The sequence below is a fragment of the Symphalangus syndactylus genome, chromosome 6, assembly GCF_028878055.3.
Source record: "Symphalangus syndactylus isolate Jambi chromosome 6, NHGRI_mSymSyn1-v2.1_pri, whole genome shotgun sequence".
Lineage (NCBI taxonomy): Eukaryota > Metazoa > Chordata > Mammalia > Primates > Hylobatidae > Symphalangus > Symphalangus syndactylus.
In genome coordinates this window covers 22,392,704-22,416,448 of record NC_072428.2, presented here as the reverse complement: position 1 = coordinate 22,416,448, position 23,745 = coordinate 22,392,704, and the positions used below count along the sequence as shown (strand labels likewise).

Here is a 23,745-nt window from a genome sequence, read left to right as displayed (position 1 = left end):
TGGCTAATTTTTGTATTTGTAGTAGAGACAGGGTTTCACCATATTGGTCAGGCTGGTCTTGAACTCCTGACCTCAGGTGATCTACCTGCCTCGGCCTCCCAAAGTGCTAGGATTACAGGTGTAGGCCACTGCGCCCTACCTGTCTCCAGATTCTTTTTTTTTTTTTTTTGAGATGGAGTCTCGCTCTGTCGCCCAGGCTGGAGTGCAGTGGCGCAATCTCGGCTCACTGCAACCTCCGCCTCCCGGGTTCACGCCATTCTCCTGCCTCAGCCTCTCCGAGTAGCTGGGACTACAGGCGCCCGCCACCACGCCCGGCTAATTTTTTGTATTTTAATAGAGACGGGGTTTCACCGTGGTCTCCATCTCCTGACCTCGTGATTCGCCTGCCTCGGCCTCCCAAAGTGCTGGGATTACAAGCGTGAGCCACCGCGCCCGGCCCCAGATTCTTAAGCGACAAACCTCAGCAGGAAGGAGTAGAGCTGGAATCTCGTCAATGATGCTCCCTAGAAATACCCATTGTTGAGGGAGATACCCTTTGGCAAACAAAACAAAACAAAACAAAAAAAACAACAGAGAAAGAGCTGCTTGTTTTTTCTGCCAGTTTTTGCTGCTTCCCTTCAGTCACCCCTCATGTGTTTTACTGCCACACTAAAACTAATCTGGAATACTGTTTTCTTCCCTGTCAACACCATGCTCAAGAATTTGCAATGGTTCCCTATCATCCATGACCATCCACAAGTTGCTTAACCTCTTGAGACCTCAATTTTCTCATTTTATAGAGAAAAAAGGCAGACTGGAAGGTTAGAGCTGAAATTCTATGTGTGATTCTGTCATTCTAGCAGGTCGAGACCAAATTTCCCATGCTTCCATTGAAGGCACCCTGTAATCCCGCTCACTCCATTGATCCAACTTTATATCCCATAGTCCCGGACCCTGAAACTTCCCATCCAGTCTGTTCTCCTCTCTGATCTTAAATATCCTGCCTGTGCCATTTCTGTGCACTGTTATTCTTTTCTATCGGGGATGCCTGCTTTCTCCCTGTTCTAAAGCTTTGCTACTAGAATAGTAGAGTGATTAAGAGTAGAGGCTTTGAGATAAATAAACCTGGCTTCAAGTCTCTGCTTTACAACTTACTATCTGGGTCATCTTAGGAAAATCTCTGAGCTTCAGTGCTTACAATGATAAAATAGAGACAATGATAAACGTAGGGGTAGGAGCAGTCATTGAGATAATGTATGCAGTGGGCAGAGCACAGTGCTTGGAACATAGTAGGTGCTCAGTAAATGGCAATGATTATTGCAGTTAGTAGAAAATCCTCTCCAGTCTTCTCTGCTTCTCCAAATCTTGTCCAATGTGGACCCAGATCCAGCTACATCTTTACCCTGAAGGTTTCTCTGTGCCTTGAAGCTCATGGTGGTGATCCCTTTCTGAGTTCCTATAGCCCTTGGTCCTAGTGCCTAGCTAGGTGCCTCATTAGATTCTGCTTTGCAATGCAATAATTTCACGTGTGTGCCTGCAACATCTTGCCTTAAGTCCTTGGAGAAGAGAGACCATGGTTTTCATCTTCACTAGCTCCCAGGATACTGATATAAATATGGAGATACTTAATCATTCCTTTTGAATTGAAGCCTTCAAATATCACATCCATGTTATCAGTTGCCCAGTTCCTAGATTCACACTGATATTTACAAAGCCCTGAGTGTCTGCATTGGTGAGGAAGGCCTCCCCAGAATCATTATTCAAGATAGCCCATGCATTGTCACAAACCTTTTAAAAACCTGGTAACTAAAACTATAACATTCTTAAAGAAAACATAGGGGAACAGCTTCATGACATTGGATTTAGCAAGATTTCTTGGATATGACTCTAAAGGCACAGGCAACAAAATTAGAAATAGATAAATTGGACTACATCAAAATTTAAAACTTTGGTGCATCAAAAGACACCATCAACAGAGTGAAAAGGCAACCCACAGAATGGAATAATATATTTACAAATCATATATCTGATAAGAGATTAAGATCTAGAACATATAGGCCGGGCACTGTGGCTCACACCTGTAATCCCAACACTTTGGGAGGCCGAGGTGGGTGGATCACCTGCGGTCAGGAGTTCAAGACCAGCCTGGCCAACATGGTGAAACTCCTGTCTCTACTAAAAAAATAAAATAAAATAAAATAAAATAGCCGGGCGTGATGGTGTGTGTCTGTAACTCAGGAGGCTGAGGCAGGAGAATCGCTTGAGCCCAGGAAGGGAGACACAGGTTGCAGTGAGCTGAGATCGTGCCACTGCCTGGGTGACAGAGCCAAGATCACGTTTCCAACCTGGGCGACAGAGCAAGACAGGCTCTGTCTGGAGTTAAACAATCCAGTTTCAAAATGGGCAAAGAACTTGAATCTCCATTTCTCCAAAGAAGACATACAAATGGATAAGCACATGAAAAGATGTTCTACATCACTAATTATTAGAAATGCAAATCAAAACCACAATGAGATACTACTGCATACCCATTAGGATGGCTAATGCACAAGTGTTAACAAGTACTGGTGAGGATCTGGAGGGTTTGGAGCACTTGTGTATTGCTGGTGGGAATGTAAAATGGTGCAGGCATTGCTGAAAACAGTATGCTGGTTCCTCAAAAAATGAAAAACAGAATTACCACATGATCTAGCAATTCCATTCTGGACATAAACCCAAAAGAATTGAAAACAGCAACTCAAACAAATATTTGTACACCCATGTTCACACCAGTACTATTCACAATAGCCAAAAAGTGGAAGCAACCAAGTGTCTATCAACAGATGGATTTTTTAAAATGATATATGCATACTATATGTGTACATATATATATACATATGAGATATATATATATATAAAATACATACAAACACATATGATTCCACCTTAAAGAGAAAGGAAATTCTGACATAAGCTACAACATGAAAGAAACTTGAAGACATTGAGTGATATAAGCCAGTCCTGAGAGGAAAAAGACTATATGATTCTACTTTTGTGAAGTACTTAAACAAATACATAGAGACAGAAAGGCGAATGGTGGTTGCCAGGAGCTAGGGGGAGGGGATAGTTATTGTATAATGGACAAAACATTTCAGTTGGAAAAGACTAAAAAGTTCTAGAGCTAGATAGTGGTGATGGTCACCGAACAATATTTATGTGCTTAATGCCACTGAACTGTACCCTTGGGAGTGGTTAAATGTTAAATTTTATGATATGTGTATTTAACCCCCACACGCCCCCAAAAAATCTGACAAAAGTTAAAGACCATTCCCTAGGTGTAGCTCTGTTCCTACATGCAGAATCTTACATATTGTTCCAGGGAGCTCACGGTCTTCTCAGACTCATCTGTGGACCCATTCGACAACCAAATGTTATGGGGAGGCCAGTCTCATGAGCTCCAGCACATTCTTCAGTGTACTCAATGGCAATCCCTACCCACTTAGGCCTTTTCGAATAGTGCTCATCCCTGACTTCTGGATAAACTTCTTTGCAGAAGCCCATTTGGCTCCAAGGACAGAAAAAAAGAGTGCAGGTTGTTATTACGCAAAGCCACAGCATTAACGAACTCAACATTCTTCTAGATATCTGCCCTCCTGTCTGAGAATCCAATACTTAGAGTATAGCAGGTCCCAGCTCCATTTGGGGTGGCGGTGGTGGAAAAGGGGGCGTCTCTGATGAGCAGAGCATCTTTAATGCCTGCTCAGGCCAGAGCCCCTTTCCAAAGACTTCGAGACTGCCGTGGGCCTGCTGACTCCTCTCAAGCTTTCAAGCTACAGTGCTTCCCATCACATTGCAGAAGGCCACCTTGGGTCATATCTCACAAAGGAAGAGCTATTAACAAATATTCCAGTTGTATTTCCTGCGTGGCCCTCCATCTGGAAATATCTTTTATCTGGCAACTTTTGCAAACTGAACCGAATCTTGAAGGAGGTCTTGGCAGGTTTATGCTAGCCTCTCTATCACTCCAATAAGTCATTTTCATCCTCACCTTCACAAGGGTCAAGCAATTGTGACTCGGGATGGGAGACGGGGCTGGCACGGAATGGTAGCAAGTCATCTGGGCCCCGAGGCATCTTTTTAACCCTGAAAACGTCCACTTGGAGGGCAAGAGCCAAATCTAAAAAATTATTACACACACTGTCTCTCAGCTCACATATGTATGCTCTCACTCCAAGTTCAGATCACAATTTACAATTCCGCATTTTGTAATTGTTAAGTGCAGTCTGGCTTCCCCAAAGACTGCAAGCTCATTCTGCCCAGGATTAAATCCAAGAGACTTCTTAGCCTAGTTTCTGGCATGCAGTAAGCATACAATAGTGGAAGGAAGGAAGGAATGAACAAATGAATTAATTAAACCCACCTTACCTGCCTCTCCACTAGTTACTTCAAGTTCAGGTTGAAAAATATCTTCTTTTCAGATCGGTTGTTACTGAAAGAAAATGAGAGGAACCCTCTGGTTTAGACAGCTAGAAGTAGAAAGGAGAAAGAGAGAGAGAGAAAAAAAAAAGAATTCTTATCTTCAGTTAGAGAAATGTTTCCACAGGTCCTTGATAAACTAGGGAAAAAGACCCCCAGGGCTTTCTGATAGCAGGCGGGTGTCCTTGATAGTGTGACGGGTGGGGCAGGCGGAACTTTGGCATCAGGGCGCAGGGATGGATTCTAACGGTTTCTTTGCTGGTTGAAGAGGCTGCTTCCTGCCGACTTCTTTTTTTTTTCTTCTTATTCTTCACTTACCAGCCCAGCTTGTGAATGTGAAGGAGTTGTCCCTTTCCCAAATGAACAGGACTGGTGTATCAGGTGGCCTTGCCATTGGATGCGCCTGCCGGTCTGAGAAAGCAAGTGTTCTGTCTGTGTCTGCAACTGTTTGTGTCTCACGCTTTGCAAACCTCTTATCCCTCTGAGTCTCAGAAATCCCCCTTGAGTGAGAAAGGGCAGGTAGCCTGGTGCCCATTTGATAGGAGAGGAAATTAGGCCAAAGCCCTTTCAAATCTTAAACATGCCTAAACTAGAGAACTGGATGACCCTTATTCCTTAGACTCGGGCATTCTTGCTCACAGGAATGTCTTTTGAGAATTTATTTTTCAAGAGGAAGAGCTTCATGAGGCAAAAGCCAACACACAGACACCGTATTACCTAGTGGCATTTATTGGATTTGTCTCTTGAGTGATTCAAACAAAAGATTAGGTTATAAATAGATAGACCTAATTGTTGCAAATAATACCTACCTTTTATTGAGCACTTACTATGTGCCAGGCATTTTAAATACTTGATCTTATTCAATCCTGATAAAAAACCTCCTGAGATCAGTAGTATCATTCCAATTTTACAGAGGAGGAAACTGAGAGAGAAATTTCAATAACTTTCGCAGGGTCATACAGTTGCATAAATGTAGGAGATGGAATTTAGACCTAGGTCTTCTGACTCTATGCCCTCACCTCATTCACTATGCCAGTGTTTCCCAAATTTCCTACGTTTGCATGTTAGGAATACATATTCTTAGGCCCATATCCAATCTCCCAGATCAAGGGAGAAACCTCAGAAGGCCTTTCCCTGGATACCTGATCTAAAAAATAGCCTCCTCCCCAGGCACTAACACACCGCTATTTAATTTTCATCATTATATTTGTCACTACTTGATATTTTCTTATTTGTGTATTTGCATATTGTCTTTCTTCTCCACTAAGGGATGAGTTCCATAAGTGCAGATACAAGATATCCAACGTTTTAACTTCTAGAAACTGACCAAGGGGGATGGTACCTACGAAGTACTCAATACATATTTATTAGATAAGCTAGTAGACACTGTCCAAAGTACTGTGTTAAGAAGAATTGTGAGTCTGGACCCAGGTTCTGGAGAGAAGATGAGAACATTAGTGTGTGTCCTGAGGTTTCAGGACGGGAAGATGTTGGCACATATGCCATGTATTTGCCATCCCAGAGAAAGAAACTCAGTCTCCCCAAAATTAAGAGGAAGATGACACAGCAATCAGTAGGAGAGTCAGGTAAAATGCAATCACTTCTTTCCAAGACCTTTATCTCTTACTTGGAAGTCAAAATGAACACATTTGTAATGGAGAAGAAATCCACGGTCAACAGTGAGGTGTTGATCAAAACTGCAATCAGATCGGATTAGGGAGAGATCAGAGTGGACATCAGCATGGAAGGCCTTCTGGAGGAAGCAGAAAATCGAGTTGCCCCTTGATGAGCGATTATCTGGAAACTTCCTTTGTTGTCAGGCTTGTACTATGAGCTATACATAGAGTGTTGTTTTAGGCCCTTGCAACACCCTAATGAAGTAAGTATTGTAATCATAATTTTATGGGTGATGAAACTGAGTCACAGAAGGGCTACAGAACTTGCTCCAGCTCACAGAGCTACTAAGGACTGAGTAGGAATTAATAGCCAGTGATTTCAATAATGGTTTTCTTAAGCAGAGCAGGTGTGTCTGGTAGGAAACAGCCCAAGTAAGGATCTGGGTATGGGGTCAGTTGGAGGAGCTGGAGGTGCAGTTCACAGGTAGTAATGAAGTCAACTGGTTGCAGAATTGGACCATAACAATATTCCAGTGAAAGGAACCAGATCTGCTGTTCTCTCCCATTTAAAAGCATCGGATGCCAAAACACACCACACCTGACCCGTTGATCACAGGCAATTCAAAGGTGTATTACTTATGCAGGCATAGGCAGCGAGGGGAGCCCCTGGTTGAGTGCCCCACTGAGAAGAGGACTCCCTGACCTCTCGGGAGGAGAAAGAGCCTGGTGCTGGGGACCTACGTAGATATAGGACAGGGGCCTACCTGTTGAATAATGCCGAGAGGAGGTAGTGGGGGAAGATTAATTTTGAGTGATCTGCTCTGGTGGGGGTCAGGCTGGGGGCGGTCAATCAAAAAGAGCAAGGGTGTTTTCTTGCATGTGATTACTAGGTGCTGCAGAGGTGAGTGGGGCTGAGTGGGTGGTGAGGGGCGGGGTGCCTTGATGGTTTCTGCCCCAGTGGGTGTTAACTGTTGGGCCAAATGACATTTTGCTGGGAGCAATTTTTGCACTCAGCTCAATTTCTTCAAAATTCACTCCCTAACATTTGATTCACCATCCAAAGAGCTAATATACTTGTATACAGGCTGTACCAATTTTACATAGCCAGTGCAGTATGTAAGTCTACTTGTGGGCAGGAGGGCTCCTAAAATAAGGTCACCCCAGGCTATAGGGGACATCCAAGTCCCAGGGAGTTCAGAGTACCACATGTAGCACTTGGTTTCGGTTTGGTGATACATCCATTGGGCTATTTGGATTACTTTGCCTGCAATATTTATCCACATCCAGCAGGATACACTATGTCCTCTGAGAGCGTATACTCCTTCTGGGAAGCTGGCATATCATCTGGAGCTAGTCTCTTATCTGCCACCCTGGCAGTTAGGGGTTTTTGCCCTTCAGTGACAGCTTCCAGTGCTGCTGTTTTTTGTGTTACATGGGCTGATAGAACCTCAGACCTTTCTCTGAATTATCTGCTAGTTTTCCTGGTGTGATCATATTGTAAGACCTTAGTCCCACTCTTCTGGCCCCAAGTCATGTTTATACCCAGGACAATGGGTAGGAAGACGGCCCATCACCTCTGACTGGGGACTGTGACCAGCAGGGTTAAATTGCAGAACAGTCAGAAAAATGTGAAGGGGGTTGTCAGACTTAGCAGTGTGCAGGTGAGTTTAGGTAGTTGGGAAGTCAGGAGGAAGTTATCTAGGAGTGGAACAGGTGAAGCAGGTTCGCTCTGGGGCTTCCAATCTCGTGTTCCTTTAATATCTGGGGTGGGCCGTGACACTAGTTGTGCTATGTGGGCCTAGGAAGATACAAACATAGGCATGTATTTATACATTTGGATAGATGCATGATCTGGACTCATGAGCCAGGGACCAGACTGGATAACATCTGAGCCAACACAGGACAGGGCAAGACCTAGGAGCCTAGACCAGAAGTGTTTGGTGTTGGTGGTTTTGTGGTGCAAATAAGGGAGTGGCCTGCTCATGGGGGCAGATAGGAGGCCCAACATTGCATGAGGTCCAGCGGCTGGGATGTGGCTTTATCTCTGTGTACATACAAGTTAGCCTGGAGATAGCCTTAGGCAGTAGAATTGCTTTGGGAGGCCCAGGAAGGGAAGTTCCAGCCACAATGGCAATGAGGTTTATTGTGCCCAATGGGGAGGAAGTGGGAGGAGAGAGTTATAACTTTGGTGGCCTGTCTGGTGGCCACCCTTTTCAGGTATGTGACAAATGCCGATTGAGGGATCCCCCAAGGGAAGCTGTTTGTGCTCCAGCAGGGGGGTCCCTTGGTAGATGATGTGGGTAACTGGTGGGCAGCCTCCAGGATGCAGTGGTTAGCTGGGCTGTGGTCATCACCTGCAATGTGGCCATTGTCTCCCTGGGCCGGTACACCTTTTTTTTTAAGTTTTTTTTTTTTGAGCCAGAGTTTCGCTCTTGTCACCTAGACTGGAGTGCAATGGCACAATCTTGGCTCACTGCGGCCTCTGCCTCCTGGGTTCAAGCAATTCTCTTGCCTCAGCCTCCCAAGTAGCTGGGATTGCAGGTGCCCGCCACCATGCTTGGCTAACTTTTTGTATTTTTAGTAGAGACAGGGTTTCACCATGTTGGCCAGGCTGGTCTCAAACTCCTGACTTCAGGTGATCCACCCGCCTTGGCCTCCCAAAGTGCTGGGATTACAGGCATGAGCCACCATGCCTGGCCACAACTCTTAAGTCAGGTTTGGGTCATGGAGATATAGGCTGACATCTGGAAGGGTGTCACAAAGATGCACAAAGCAGAAGGGGTGCTGGAGGGCACATTTAGAAGGGGTGCTGGAGGACACCACATGCGCTGGGCTGCCAATTGGGCATCATTACTATGATAAAAGTAGTTTGTAGGGGAGGTGGGACTAAACATACAGGACCACATTCCTTTTTGTTTGTCCTGATGGCTACTCAAGATGATGTGATATTCCTGGCCCATGGTGTTGTAGAAGAATTGTATATTCCAAACAGATAGGGATGACACTGTCGGTGCAGTATTGCCCAGGTGTCCCAGCACTGAGTAGGGAAACTGTGTCCCAGGCCACCAGCCATATCAGGCATAGCTAGCTATAAAAAACCTAAAGATTTCACAATAACATTTTCAGTTTTTAGACTCTGTAATAGCATTTAGGGCTGGCCTTTTATAATGACAGGGGCATCTGTATCCCACAGCTGTGAGTGGCTGTCTGTGCTTTGGCATCCGTGGTGGGGAAAAGACAGCCTCAGGCATTGCTATTTTAGAACATTAATGTTGGGGGGCTCCTTTGTCTTGCTCCAAGATCCACATGGTGGTAGATGTCAGTCCAGGGGCCAATACTTCTATCCCCTGTGGAACAAGCTCAACATTAGCCAGCCTTTAAATCCATCGCAACTGGTAGATGTGTTAGGGGATGGGAGAGCCTCATTTCCAGGCTGGTAGAAACACGTTGTCAGGGACTTCGCTGTACCATCCATAGCCAGAAGGTCCCACTTATTATTTGCCATTGGTCTGACACCAATGCCTTGTGAATTGTGGATAGATTGAAAAAAGATAGAGGAATGAAGGATCAGAGGAGCAATCCCATATGGGAATCCATGACTTGGAACCTGGGACTCTTGTCAGAACTAGTAAGTGTAAAATGAGGGCATTTTATTATGGATGAGGGGCCCATAGGGGCAAGTATCAAGGGAGATAAGAGCAGTAAGAGAAAACTGATTTGGAAACCACAAGCCATTTTGTAGCTTTAAGAGAATATACATCACTGTGGGGTTTGCGGTAGCCTGGTGGGAGAAGTGAGCCAGTGACAGACAGGAATACCTGTCCACCATGGTTAGGGCATATTGTGGGGTTGGGGAACCTGAAGGACCTATTACCATTAATTTTCCATCGTGAGTGTGGTCATGATGAGGGTCAGTTTCCTGACCCTCAGTGATTCTGCTAGGAGTGACATATTGCACCCACCCATATTTCTCCACAGATACTCAATATGTTTGGGATAGCAGTTGAATATCGGTGGGAAACGTAAATGCAACATCTTATTGTGGAAGGCCTTAGTTGCAAGTCTCCAAGAATGTGGTTTTTTTTTGTTGTTTTTTTGAGACAGGGTCTTGCTCTGTTGCTCAGGCTGGAGTGCAGTAGTGATACTGTGGTTCACTGCAGCCTTGACCTTCTGAGTTCAGGTGATCCTCCCACCTCAACCTCCCAAGCAACTGTGTGCACCACCACGCTTGGCTAATTTTTGTTTTGTTTTTTTGTTTGTTTGTTTTTTGTAGAGATGGGGTGTTGCCATGTTGCTCAGGCTGATCTCAAACTCCTGGGCTCAAGCCATCTGCCTGCCTTGGCCTCCCAAAGTGATGGGATTACAGGTGTGAGCCACTGCACCCAGCCAAGAATGTGGATTTAATGAGCCACTAGTCCATGGAAGACTCTTGAACAGGGGAAGGATGTGAGTGGAGCTGCATTTGGGTTGGGTTGGGTTGGGATGGGGACAGGCTGGAGGTGAGGCTACTGTGCTAGGAGCTTAACCACCAGTGAAGGGTTGAAGAAAGGAGGTGGGAGCAGTGGGAACGACTAAGTGGGCAATGACAGAGGGACTCACATGACTGGCCAAGACTTGTCTGCAGGAGACCAGGGAGCTACAGCCAGGCAGCTGCAGGGCCATTGATAGAAGCTGCCATGGCTTGAGCACTTGCTCTATGCATACTCACACAAGCGCATTCGTATATGATCTTGCTCATCCCTCACACTGAAGTCATTTGTGGGATGCAAATGGCCAGCCTTATGCTTCTGCCCCATCCACACAGGTCAGGGGCCATACTCTGTGCCGCTGCCAGGGGATCCTTTCATAACCTGCATCAGATCATTTGGGTCCTCTGCTTGAAGCTCTCCCAAGGTTTCCTTCTTGCCCAGAGTAAAAAGCCAAAGTCCTATAAGGCCCTGCGTTTCCGGCCCTAGCCATCTCTGTGTCCCCTTCTCTTACACTCCCTTCCTCCTTCCCTCCCTTTGCTTCAGCCACACGGGCCCCCTTGTCATTCTTCAAACTCTTGCTTTAGGGCCTTTGCTCTTCTTCTTCTGGGAACATTCTTCCCCAGATGTGAGTTCTTCTTACTAGAAAGGTCTTCCTTCATCACCTGAGTAAGACACTAATAACCCGGGCCACCGCATTCCATTTTCCCTCACTCTGTCTGTGTTATTTTTCTCCCTAGCACATATTGCCATCTGGCATACTACATGTGTACTTGCTTATTTGATTGGTGTCTGTCTCCCCATCTCAAGTTTGTAAGCTCCTTTCAGTCAAGAGCAATGTTTGTTTTGTTGACATCTATGTATCCGCAGTGCCTAGAACAGTTCCTGCTGTGTACGAGGCGCCCAGTAAACGCTTGCTGAGTGGATGAATCAAGTGTGTATTATCATCCTGATTCGATGAAAGGGAAAACTGAGGCTCAGGAAGGGTAAGCAACTTCTCCAGGCAGGACAGCCAGTAGTTGCCAAAGCCAGGGTTCAAGTCTGACTACAAAGCCTGTGCTATTTCCGTTAGGGTAGAATACCCTCGAGAAGTCTTGGATCTTTGTAACTGAGAAAATGGTTCTTTAATAAACAGAAATGGGAAAACTGAACAGGTTTGGGTAATAGGGGAAAGATGACAAGTTCATTTGGAGCTCTGCTCTTCTTTGAGGGCAGTGGGACCTCAGAGGCTAGGGGTAGCCATTTGAGCATCTCCTGTGTGCCAGGCACTGTGCTGGGCACTAAGGATTTAAAAATAAACAAGACACCGTCCCTACCCTTGAGGAGCTCACCAACTAGGGGTGATGTGTCCAGGACACACTCTCTGAGTTCCTGGTGTGGCAGCTAACCATAGCCAGACCAGAGCACAGAGATGAGCTCGCAGCCAGACTCTCCAGGCCAGATACGGGCTGGGTAGCAGCATGCTGTTGTGCCAGACAAAGTAGTCGCACTAGAGATACAGAAGCAGTTCAGACAAGAGTCCATTCTCAGAAGCTCACAGCAACGAGGAGGAGGCATCCTTCACTCATTTATTCATTCATCCGTCATCTAGAAAACAAGTACTTGCCATGTGCCAAACACTCCTAGGCTCTTGTTATAAAACAATGAAGAAAAGAGACATGATCCCTACACTCAAGGAACTTACAACCTAGTGGTGATGTGGAGAAAAGGGAACTCTTATACGCTGTTGATGGAAATGTAAATTAGTACAATCTCTAGGAAGAACAGTATGGAGATTTGTAAGAGAACTAAAATTAGAACTACCATTCAATCCAGCAATCCCACTACTGGGTATCCATCCAAAGGGAAAGAAATCACTAGATACCTGCACTTGTATGTTTATCGTAGCACTAGTCACAATAGCAAGGATGTGGAATCAACCTAAGTGTCCATCAATGGATGATTGGATTTAAAACTGTGGTGTATATATACGCAATGGAGTACTATTCAGCCATGAAAAAGAATGAAATTGTGTCTGGAATTGGTGGGTTCTTGGTCTCATTGACTTCAAGTATGAAGCCACGGACCCTCACAGTGTTACAGCTCTTAAGGTGGTGCGTCTGGAGTTTGCTCCTTCTGATGTTCAGATGTGTTTGGAGTTTCTTCCTTCTGGTGGGCTCGTGGTCTTGCTGGCTTCAGGAGTGAAGCTGCAGACCTTCGTGGTGAGTGTTACAGCTCTTAAGGCAGCGTAGACCCAGAGAGTGAGCAGTAGCAAGATTTATTGCGAAGAGCAAAAGAACAGAGCTTCCACACTGTGGAAGAAGACCCGAGCAGGTTGCCACTGCTGGCTCGGGCAGGCTGCTTTTATTCTCTTATCTGGCCCCACCCACATCCTGCTGATTGGTAGAGCCGAGTGGTCTGTTTTGACAGGGTGCTGATTGGTGCGTTTACAATCCCTGAGCTAGACACAAAGGTTCTCCACGTCCTTACTAGATTAACTAGATACAGAGTGTTGACACAAAGGTTCTCTAAGGCCCCACCAGAGTAGCTAGATACAGAGTGTGGATTGGTGCATTCACAAACCCTGAGCTAGACACAGGGTGCTGATTGGTGTGTTTACAAACCTTGAGCTAGATACAGAGTGCCGATTGGTGTATTTACAATCCCTGAGCTAGACATAAAGGTTCTTCAAGGCCCCACCAGAGTAGCTAGATACAGAGTGTCGATTGGTGCATTCACAGACCCTGAGCTAGACACAGGGTGCTGATTGGTGTATTTACAATCCCTGAGCTAGGCATAAAGGTTCTCCACATCCCCACCAGACTCAGGAGCCCAGCTGGCTTCACCCAGTGGATCCCGCACCGGGGCTGCAGGTGGAGCTGCCTGCCAGTCCCATGCCATGCACCCACACTCCTCAGCCCTTGGGTGGTTGATGGGACTAGGCACCGTGGAGCAGGGGGCGGCGCTCATCGGGGAGGCTCCGGCCGCACAGGAGCCCACGGCAGGGGTGGGAGGCTCAGGCATGGCGGGCTGCAGGTCCCGAGCCCTGCCCCGCGGGAAGGCAGCTAAGGCCCGGTGAGAAATCGAGCGCAGCGCCGCTGGGCTGGCACTGCTGGGGGACCCAGTACACCCTCCGCAGCCACTGGCCCGGGTGCTAAGCCCCTCATTGCCCGGGGCCAGCCGGCTGCTCCGAGTGCAGGGCCGCCAAGCCCACGCTCACCCAGAACTCCAGCTGGCCTGCAAGCACCATGTGCAGCCCCATTTCCGGCTCGCGCCTCTCCCTCCACACCTCCCTGCAAGCTGAGGGAGCCAGCTCCGCTCTTGGCCAGCCCAGAAAGGGGCTCCCACAGTGCAGCGGTGGGCTGAAGGGCTCCTCAAGTGCCGCCAAAGTGGGAGCCCAGGCAGAGGAGGTGCCGAGAGCGAGCGAGGGCTGTGAGGACTGCCAGCACGCTGTCACCTCTCAAAATCATGTCTCTCGTGGCCACATGGGTAGAACTGGAAGCTGTTATCTTAAGTTAAAAAAGTCAGACACAGAAAGACAAATATCACATTGTTCACTCATAAGTGGGAGCTAAATAATGTGTACACATGGCATTAGGGTGTGGAATAATAGACAGTGGAGACTCAGAAGAGTCGGGGGAGGATGATGAGAAATTAATTAATAGGTACAATGTGTGTTATTCTGGTGATAGATACTTTAGAAGCCCTGACTTCACAACTATGCAATTTACGTGTGTCACAAAATTGTACTTGTTCCGCATAAATTTATGTAAGTTTTTTTGTTTTTGTTTCTGTTTTTATGAGATGGAGTTTCTCGTCACCCAGGCTGGAGTGCAATAGTGCCATCTTGGCTCGCTGCAACCTCTGCCTCCCGGGTTCAAGCGATTCTCCTCTCTCAGCCTCCTGAGTAGCTGGGATTACAGGTGCCTGCCACCATGCCCAGCTAATTTTCGTATTTTTAGTAGAGACAGGGTTTCATCATGTTGCCCAAGTTGGTCTTGAACTCCTGACCTCAGGCGATCTGCCTGCCTCAGCCTCCCAAAGTGCTGGGATTACATGCGTGAGCCACAGCACCTGGCCTGTAAGTTTTTTAAAAACCTAGAGGTGAGTAATTATAATAAGTGATATTATTATTATTACTCTTATTAACAATGACAATGATGACTGATGAGGGCTAAGTGCCAGCTACTATCCAAGCCCTTCCATGATTTATTTCTATTATTTCTGACAATGACCCTATGGGTACACCTACATTGCAGATGAGAAAACTGAGGCTGCCATCTTTCTAAGGTCTAAAGTGATTTTCTGGCAGCACAAACAAGAGCTTAACTAATTTTAACGAAGACAGAAAAGGCTTCACAGAAGATTCACCTTTTCAGGGCAACCTAAAGAAGTATGGGTTTTCTTTAAGCTGAAACATTAGGGCAAGAACCTGGAATACTATCTGCTTTGAAGGGGAGTTATGCAAAGTCAACAAGAGAAGACGTGTAAAACCCAAGCACAGTACCTGGCACAAAGTAGATACTCCCAAATCTTTGTTCCCCTTCATTGATCCTCTGTGATGGAAGGAACTTGTAGCTACTTTCCCCATCCACCTTGGTTTTTCAAAAACACCCCTTGAAGTTATAACCTCCTTGGGAGCCAAGGCTTCTCTGAAGCATCCCATTACAATCTTTGCCCTCAACTCAGAACTGGAATGTGTTTGAAAATGCTAACAAGGGCAGCAGCCCCACCTCTTCTTCATTGCCTAAGGTTGTTAGGCAAACACACACACATACACACACACTCACACAGTTGCTGGGGAGATCATGGTAAACACAAGCCTCTCTTTTGGATCAGAATAATTGAGTGGTCTCCCTTTGTGGCCAGTGTACAGGAACAAATTAGATGGGTAAATTAGCAGTTCCTGAAGACATTAGCAACCAGCGGCTCACACAGCAAGCGCCTGACTCACCGTGGGGCCTCTCCAAGTCACAGCCTATGAATAGACGCTCTTCCTCCCTCCGAAAGAGAAGCCAGAGTGCCCGGAACACCAGAGGGGAAGCTCGAAGGCTTGTACCCCTTTGGAGTCTTTTTATTTTAAAAGACCGATTTAATTACCACTGCTTCTGGCTCCTTGAAGATGAAAAAAGTTCCCTTGCAATCCTCCATTCATCGGAGAATTAATGAAGCCTACTCACCAGCAGATGATGTAATCCTGGTGGCTTCCCCCATCAGATCTAGGCTGCCTGCCCCGTGGATACCTTCTGGGCTAATTGCCTGCTTTGCACCTGTTCCTTCTCGGGAGGCCCTGGCACCCTAGCACCTGGTGCCTGTGCCATCTCCCCTCTCTGCCAGGACACCCACAGGCCCTTGTGAATAGCAAAGCCCACTTCACGGCTGAGGGCAGGTGGGGGTATTTCCTTCTCAATTCTGCTCAAGGCCCGTTGCTGTTCTTTGAGGATGTTGCAAATCCAGGGTTTGGAGGGCTGGGCCTCTCGGTGGCCTGGTTGTCTATCTGGTAGGGCGGAGCCTTCACCCTTGCAGTGAGCTCTCTCACACCAGATGTGCTCCGTGTGGAATCCTAGGCCGTCAGGGCATTCCTCAGCAAGCCCTGCAGGGCCCAAATCCTAACTCAGACCCTCATCCTCCTACTCAGAACGTGGAGACTTGTGATCCTCAGTGTGGACGAATTCCAAGAGACCTTCCAATTCCAAGAGGTCGTCTTTGGTTCTGTTCACACATAGCTCCCTCTCCCTCCTAGGCCTTCCCCCTTTGAATTTCTCCCCTACACCATCAGCCTGTATTTACTTCTCCTTTTCTGCTTAATGCATTACTGTATTATCCCAGTTAAGGGGGTCTGCAGGTTGTATCAGAAAGTTCAGAGGCTCACATGACCTAGATTGGAACTTGGCTCAGCCACTGACTAGCCAGACAAACTCATATAAGTACACAGCTTCTTAGCACCTCACCCCCTCATTCATAAAAAACAGGGACAATGGTACCCACTTTGCAGTGTTGTTGAGTGGATTAAATTAGACAACACAAGGAAAGAGCTTTCCTAAGTTTCAATGCTATGTAACACACACAGTATTGTCTTACCCAGCAATAATTTCGGTGCATGGATCTGATCATCTCTTAATTAAATATTGAATTCTCCTAACATGGTTCTTTTTTTGAACCCCTCAGGGTCTGAACAGTTATAAGTGCACAGAAGTTGGGTCTTTATGAGCTGAATAAAAGGAGATTCCAGCTCTCTTCTCTTTTGTCCTTACCATAAAGCTCTTATCAGCTGCTCTCCTGGCCCTGCCTCTGACCCTGGGCTTTGGGGCCACTACAGGCTCTCCTTTCCTTGTCCCCCCTCTGAGTCCTGAAGTCCTGGTTTGCAATCTGCTGTTGCAGTTCTCTGGAATGGCTGTTTCCCCATGTGCCCCTGTCTGTCAGCTACCTCCCCCGCATGCCTGCCTGTCTGCTTGGCATGGCCCTATTCCAAGGTGACAGCTCACCGGGCCTCACCCACAAGTCTCTTCCAAGCATTAGCAGCCCACCCCAGTCCAAAGATATCTTTTATAGCTGATCTCTGGCGGCACCTCCTACCTTCCAATTAGGAGCCTGTCAACACCCAGGCCATCACTCTTCCTGCAGTGGCTGACAACACACACGCCTGCCACGACTGCTCCGGAAGAGTCAAGCAAAATTATTTCCATGGTGGTGGTGACCTGAGCACAAGAGTTGAAATCTAGGTGAATCCGAATCTAGTTCTGCCTTCTCACTTTGCAAGGAGGTGTCTTATTTCTCTTTGAATTGGCAGCACCAAGCATCATGCCTGGCACACAGTAGGTACTCATAAATAAACACGTGTAAATCGAAAAGGCCGAAGACACATTGCTAGCTTGCAGATTCCCTTTCTCAATGTCTAATGATATCCAGTTCATTTCTTTCTCTTACACGTGCAAATCAGAAGTTAGCTCATAACTCATCTGTTGTGATTTTTTCTTTTCTTTACTTCCGTGGCTGAAAATAAATTTACCCCAGAAAAGAGGGAGAGAAGATGCCTGATTCCTTTGTCCTCCCGCTTCGATCCTCTCTAAATCCCTGGGTCATGGTAAGGCTCTCTGAAATGCAGGGCCATTTTCAGACACTGGAGCCGATGAGGGAAGTATGACACAATTGAACATTTTTCTTATCTGGCAGTGTGGTCTGGTGGTTAGCATACGGGCTCTGCCAGTCGGAAGTCTGCCTTTCTATTTCTGGGGCTTAGGGGAAACCATGAAGCAACAGTCTTTGCAGCCCACTCACTCTTGCTTTCTCTTTCTTAATGTAAAATTGAGTTCACATTGGACCTGCTTACCCACAGCAGTCACCAGCTCAACCAGGGAAGGAAACGCACCACCCTGCTAGCCCTGCTTCAGCCTTGGGTGAGGCTGTGAAGGCTGGTGGTAAACCGATGAAAGATAATCCAAAGAAATGAAAGTGAGGGTGATGAGTAGGAGAGCGGTTTGGGGCTGAGGGTATGAAGATGCCATGATGACTGACTTAACCACATCAAACTAAACCATGTCTCCTACTACAACTCACCAGCCTGAAATTGTGAGAGGATCTCGGGGGCGGAGATTTCGCTGGCTAAGGGGCACCCTGTGTGCCTAAAGAGGAGGTGGGAGGGAAGTTAATCTTGCATTGTCCTCCAGGGCGCAAATCCAAAAGTGGGAAAAAGGGGAAGTTCTTTGATCTGAAGTAGAAAAAGTCGGGGAGAGAAGGAGAAACACCTAGAATGGCAACAAATCTGATGAAATCAGAGGGACAAAAAGAAGAGAAGGGTATTAAGATCAGATCTTCTAAAGGGCAGAGAACTATAATGACACAGTTGCTTTATTGCTGGACCTGGGACAGTTTATACGGCGGTTCGGAAAGGCCTCTTGAGGGGTTATCTGTGTCAGCCCAGCCTAGCATCGATAGAAACATGAATCTCTGGGAAATTCTCTTGCGCCTCAGACTTCAAAGTACATAGAGATTTGAACAGCCTTGAAGTCGATAGGAAAACTTTCAGCATTTGATCAGTTGAATTATTCCACCATAACTCTGCAAGTTCTTGAGCCACATCTAGAAAGAATAAAGCAAGTTAGGGAAAAATCATCATTTAACATGTCATTTCCTTCCTCATTTCTACCCGAATGATCTTTAGGTCTCAACTCCTGCTCCTATTGTTGTTTTTGCAACCAGGAAGCTGTGAGACCTCTGGGTTATCTTTAGAGTGAGACCCTCTAGGTTTTAGGCTGAGCCTTGGGCTGGGTGATGAGATGGCATTGACCGTGGGCTGACTATTGCTTTGGAGTTGTGAGAATTTCCTCTCTGCAAAGGAGGTTCAAACACTATGTTTTTCTGGCTAATTGTATGTGCATTATGCAGAGTGTCAGACTATGGTCAGAATATAGTGTTTTACAGGATCCCAGTGTTAATATCACAGAAAAGTCCAGCTGACATTATGTGATGTAGGGTGCTTTAAAAGAAAACAAAAAACAAAGAAAAAACCAGTTCCTCTGCAAGGGGCAACACTAAGAGAAGGATACTAGCTTTTGCTTTATTTTGTTTTGACAGAGTCTCCTTCCTGTCGCCCAGGCTGGAGTGCAGCAGGGCGTGATCTCGGCTCGCTGCAACCTCAGCCTCCTGGGTTCAAGCAAGTCTACTGCTTCAGCCTCCCACGTAGCTAGGATAACAGGCGCCTGCCTCCACGCCCGGCTAATTTTTGTATTTTTAGTAGAGACGGGGTTTATCCACATTGGACAGGCTGGTCTCAAATTCCTGACCTCAAGTGATCCGCCTGCCTCGGCCTCCCAAAGTGCTGGGATTACAGGCATGAGCCACCACGCCCCGCCAGGATACTAGCTTTGTGACGAGAAAAATCTGGGTTTGAATTCTGTCTTGGGCCTTACTCAAGCAAGCCACTTACTCTCTCCTCCTCCACTTTTCATCTGTAAATGAGGCTTACAAAACCCTCTTAAGGCGGTTGTGAGAATTTAATCAGATATACAATTAGTATAATCTCTGGCACATAGCAAGTTGTAATTTATTGCCCCTCTGTCCCAGAATGCATGTGGAGACTTAATTTTTAAATATTAAAAATGAAGTTTTCACTGAGTTTCCAGTCTGTTGATGTTTATGGAGAGAAAGCTTTCAACTGACAGATGCTATCCAAGTGACAGAGCCCATTTCAGGGTGGCGACTAAGGCTAATGATGTCCTGCTCTTAAGTGGAGATCAGCAAATGTTAAACAGGGGCCCCACCTGCTCTACTAGACAGCAGCAAAGTGCTTGTCTCATTTTCTTTCCAACATGTTACCATCCTTGTGTAACAGACAAGGTAATTTAAGCTGGGTCTAGACATGTCTGAACCAGTCTGGAAGACCAATAGGACACCCTCCCCTCCCAGACCTAATTACTTGCAGGATCAAGGAGCCTCTCAGAGAACAACGTGTCCCATGGAGAAGCAAAGTTGAAGGGGCATTTGTTTTATTCAAGAACAACAGGAAATAGCAGAAGAAGAACAAACAGCTCTTGGACCCCCAGTGGAGTCCTAGAGCAAGAGAGCTATAAGAGAGGAAGTGAAAATTGAATCAAAGGTTTTTCACTGAGATATCTGGGGAAGAGCAAGACACAAAGCTCTGGGGCCAGCTGCTTGGCTGTGAATAAAGATGATGGCACTGGTGGCTTCAGGGAATGATGCCCTAAGGGCCAGTTTTGATGACCTTGGTTTAGGCAGCATCACTCACTTTTGAGGTCATTCACACTTACACATTCACTCATTCATTCATTCATTCATTCATCTAACACATTTATTGAGTGGCTATTATGTGCCAGGTGGGGCATCAATGCCTTTGGTGTAGAAATGAGTATCCTTGATACATGTGAATCCACAAGAAACATTCCTGGGGATTTGCTCCCAAAACTATTTGTAAAGGGGCAAGGAATGTGACGGATCTAGTGCCCCCATAGTGCAGGAGCCAGGGGAATCCACCAACTCCTGCCTGGTTACTACCTCTGCGACCCTGTTTTTATCTGAAGGCGTGTATGGTCTGGGACCTGTGATGCTCATCTGTAAAATGAATTGGCTCGACTGCATGATCTCTAAGATCTGTATTTCATTTAAACTTTTACAGATTGAAACTCTAAGTCCTTGTAATAAGCAATAATGAATCATGAACTAGACATTTTGAAAGCAGTATATGTTACTTTGTGATCCAGCTTGACTTCATGAATTATCAGTGTCCGAAATGATCCTCATCCCTGATTCCTCCCCTTTATCCTCTCTATGGTAGGATCAGGCACGACATTGCTTCAGCCCCTTCTACCATGTAGATTTACAGGCCCAGAAATGTTTGTTAATTTGGATTTCAAAGTGAATTCTTTCGTCTTTTAAATAAGGCCAAATATTTTTTTTGTTGTTGTTTTCAAGACAGGGTCTTGCCCTGTCACCCAAGCTGGAGTGCAGACATAGCTCACCACAGACTACAACTCCTGGCTCAAGCAATCCTCTGCCTCATCCTCCTTATTAGCTGAGACTACAGATGCAAGTCATCATGCCTGGCTAATATTTTAAAAATCGTTTTCTTTCTTTTGTAGAGATGGGGCTTGCTTTATTGGCCAGGCTGGCAAAAATATTTTTTAAGTTGTGCACGAGCCAACATTGAGGACAAAAAATTAAAAATCAGCAGGCTGACTTTAACTAATGGCTACCAGTTTGCAACCTTTAATTTTAATAATTAGGTATGGGTTGATTCAGGAGAAATGGGATCCAGCCATATCTGGCTCCTACCTGGCTTGAGCGGATCATCAAACTTCTCTGAGATTCAAGTTTCCTCATCTTATGATGAGATTTTAGAATTCAATATTCCTTCCAACTCTTGACAGTCTGTGCCTGTGTTTTAGAGCAGTAATGTCATATGTGTACTTGCTGGCTCGTGACTATGTCACCGCTTTTGCATTCAAGATTGGAAAGTGTGTGCATGCCCTTTTTGCTGGGAGGTAGGAGGTTCCAAAAAGTATCATGACTTTACCTTTCCTCTTTGTATTAGAAACAACTGAGAAATAGACCAGGAAGCCAAGTGAGAATTAAACTATAATATGTGCTCTCTTGCTGGCAAAGTGGAATAGTGACTGCCTTTCAATCTGTGGTCAAAGTAGAGATCATTATCTCCTCCTCAAGTTCAGGCCAAAGGATCTAGAATTTGGGATGCAGAATAGAACTTTACACCGACAGCCATACTGAGAACCTGGCCTTCTCACATTGTGGGAGCATCACTAACAGTCAGTGCCCAGCACATCCCACCTGGGCCATGTTCCAGGTGTGCTTACCTGGCCCAGTGACTCCAGGAAGCAGGAGATGAAAGGAAACCTGACTCTACATGCAGACAGATCACTGAGCAACAAACTTCAGAGGAAGCAGGGCTACTGCTAGCCCAAATGACGCCTCTGTAAGAATTAGAAAAAGTTGCCTCTTCCTCTGGGCAGACACTGCCACATCGGAGTGCGTGGCTTAGCAAGCAGGAAATAAATTATATTTCAGCCCAAAACTCATCTACCCTGCTGCACAACCACAGCAGCAGCTTGGGCGGGGGCTCCCATTTTATGGGCTGAGGATGGGACTGCAAGATGAGGGCCTTGAGTCATTGTCATAAGTTCTGTGGCTACACTGTCCAGAATGGTAGCCACTAGCCACATGTGGCTATTGAAATTTACATTCAAACTAATTAAAATTAAATAAAACTAAAAATTTCACAGCTCAGTCTTACTAGCTTCCTATAAAGTGCTCAATAGGCCGGGCACGGTGGTTCACGCCTATAATCCCAACACTTAGGGAGGTGGAGGCAGGCAGATCACTTGAGGTCAGGAGTTTGAGATGAGCCTGGCCAACATGGTGAAACCCTGCCTTTACTAAAAATACAAAAATTAGCTGGGCATGGTGGCGTGCACCTGTAATCCCAGCTACTCAGGAGGCTGATTCAGGAGAATCTCTTGAACCTGGGAGGCAGAGGTTGCAGTGAGCCGAGATTGCACCACTGCACTCCAGTCTGGGTGACAGAGTGAGACTCTGTCTCAAAAAATAAAAATAAATAAATAAAGTGCTGAATAGCCACATGGGGCCAGTGGCTACCATATTGGATGGGCAGATGTAGAACATTTCCATCATCACTGAAAGTTCTCCCATTTTCCTATGGGACCACTTTCAGTTGTGTTAGCCACTTCCGAGTCTTAACTAGCTTACCTTTCTCATCTCCTCCCCTGCCATCCCACATAACAGACTGCATTCTCTAGTCCTTCTCATGTGCTCCCAACATCCCGAGTGGAATCCAAACATCATACTTTTTGCTCCTGCTGTTCCCTCTTCCTGAAATGTCATTCCTCTGCCAAGAACAATCCATCCAATCAAATCCAGCTCGCTCTTCCAGGCCCAGATCAAATGACAACTCCCTAAGTTTCCTAGGTAGGCACTATTATCTCTTGAGAGCACACTGTACATTTATCTGTCATAGTACGTTTAGCATTGATTCTAGTCGAGCGTTAGCCTGTCTTGTGGCCCCTGCTCACTGTGTGCCTTTTAGAGCTGGTACCTGTCTTATTCACCCCTGTGTCTCTAGGGCCAGTGTACGAAAACCCCTCAAAGCTGTACCTCTGGGAGGAAAAGTCTCTTGAACCCTATCATTAAGACTTTGGGTCAGATAACTGTGTAACGATATTTTAATGCGATTAATAATTTTGATAATTTAATGTTTAATAATTCAGCAATATTTTTCATCACAATGCCTTCAGCACTCTCTGCCTGTTGTTTCTCTGAGCCCTTCTAGATGAGTACAATTTTCCCCAACTCACTGCTGAGAGAACAGAGGCGCAGCGATGGGCAGTCATCCAGGGTGACTCAGCTAGGAAATGGCAGAGTGACATTTGGACAGAGCTCTTCCTGACTCCAGATCCCAGATCCTGGAATGCCTCTCATCTGAGGGAGTGGTCTATGGAAACGGCCTGGCAGACCTGCACTTGTTCAATTGAGGCAGAATGGAGGATGAAGAGCTCAAATTAGGCAGAGGATTCGCTCGGGGCAGCTGTCCCTGCTGCACACGGATAAACCCAGAAAAGGTCAAGGCGAAATTGAGGACGGGTCTCTGGGAGGCTTTCTCAGGCTTCATTCCTCAGGACAGGGTTGGGCGGGTCAAGTGACCTTGTTTGAACTCTCCTTTTCCTCTCCTACTCTCAGTCTGTCGCTTCTTGCAAAATGGGATG

General features: G+C 46.2%; 1 protein-coding gene across 5 annotated transcripts in view; it reads right to left on the bottom strand.

The window, feature by feature from the left end:
- LMO2 (LIM domain only 2) overlaps positions 1–16,141 on the bottom strand; it is a 61,690-nt gene extending 45,549 nt beyond the window's left edge. Inside the window, exons 1-2 of one of the 5 annotated variants that reach the window (XR_010121286.1) lie at positions 15,676–16,141; positions 4,753–4,845 (exon numbers count right to left, since the gene is read on the bottom strand). Coding sequence is in view for 1 of the 5 variants with exons in the window: in XM_063641029.1 (XP_063497099.1) it covers positions 15,676–15,709 (34 nt within the window). In the remaining 4 variants the exon portion in view is untranslated. Of the gene's footprint in view, positions 1–4,378; positions 4,448–4,752; positions 4,846–15,675 lie in introns of all 5 variants that reach the window. The other 4 variants (XM_055281961.2, XM_063641033.1, XM_063641032.1 and 1 more) reach the window with 4 other exon arrangements.
- Positions 16,142–23,745: the final 7,604 nt, after the last annotated feature.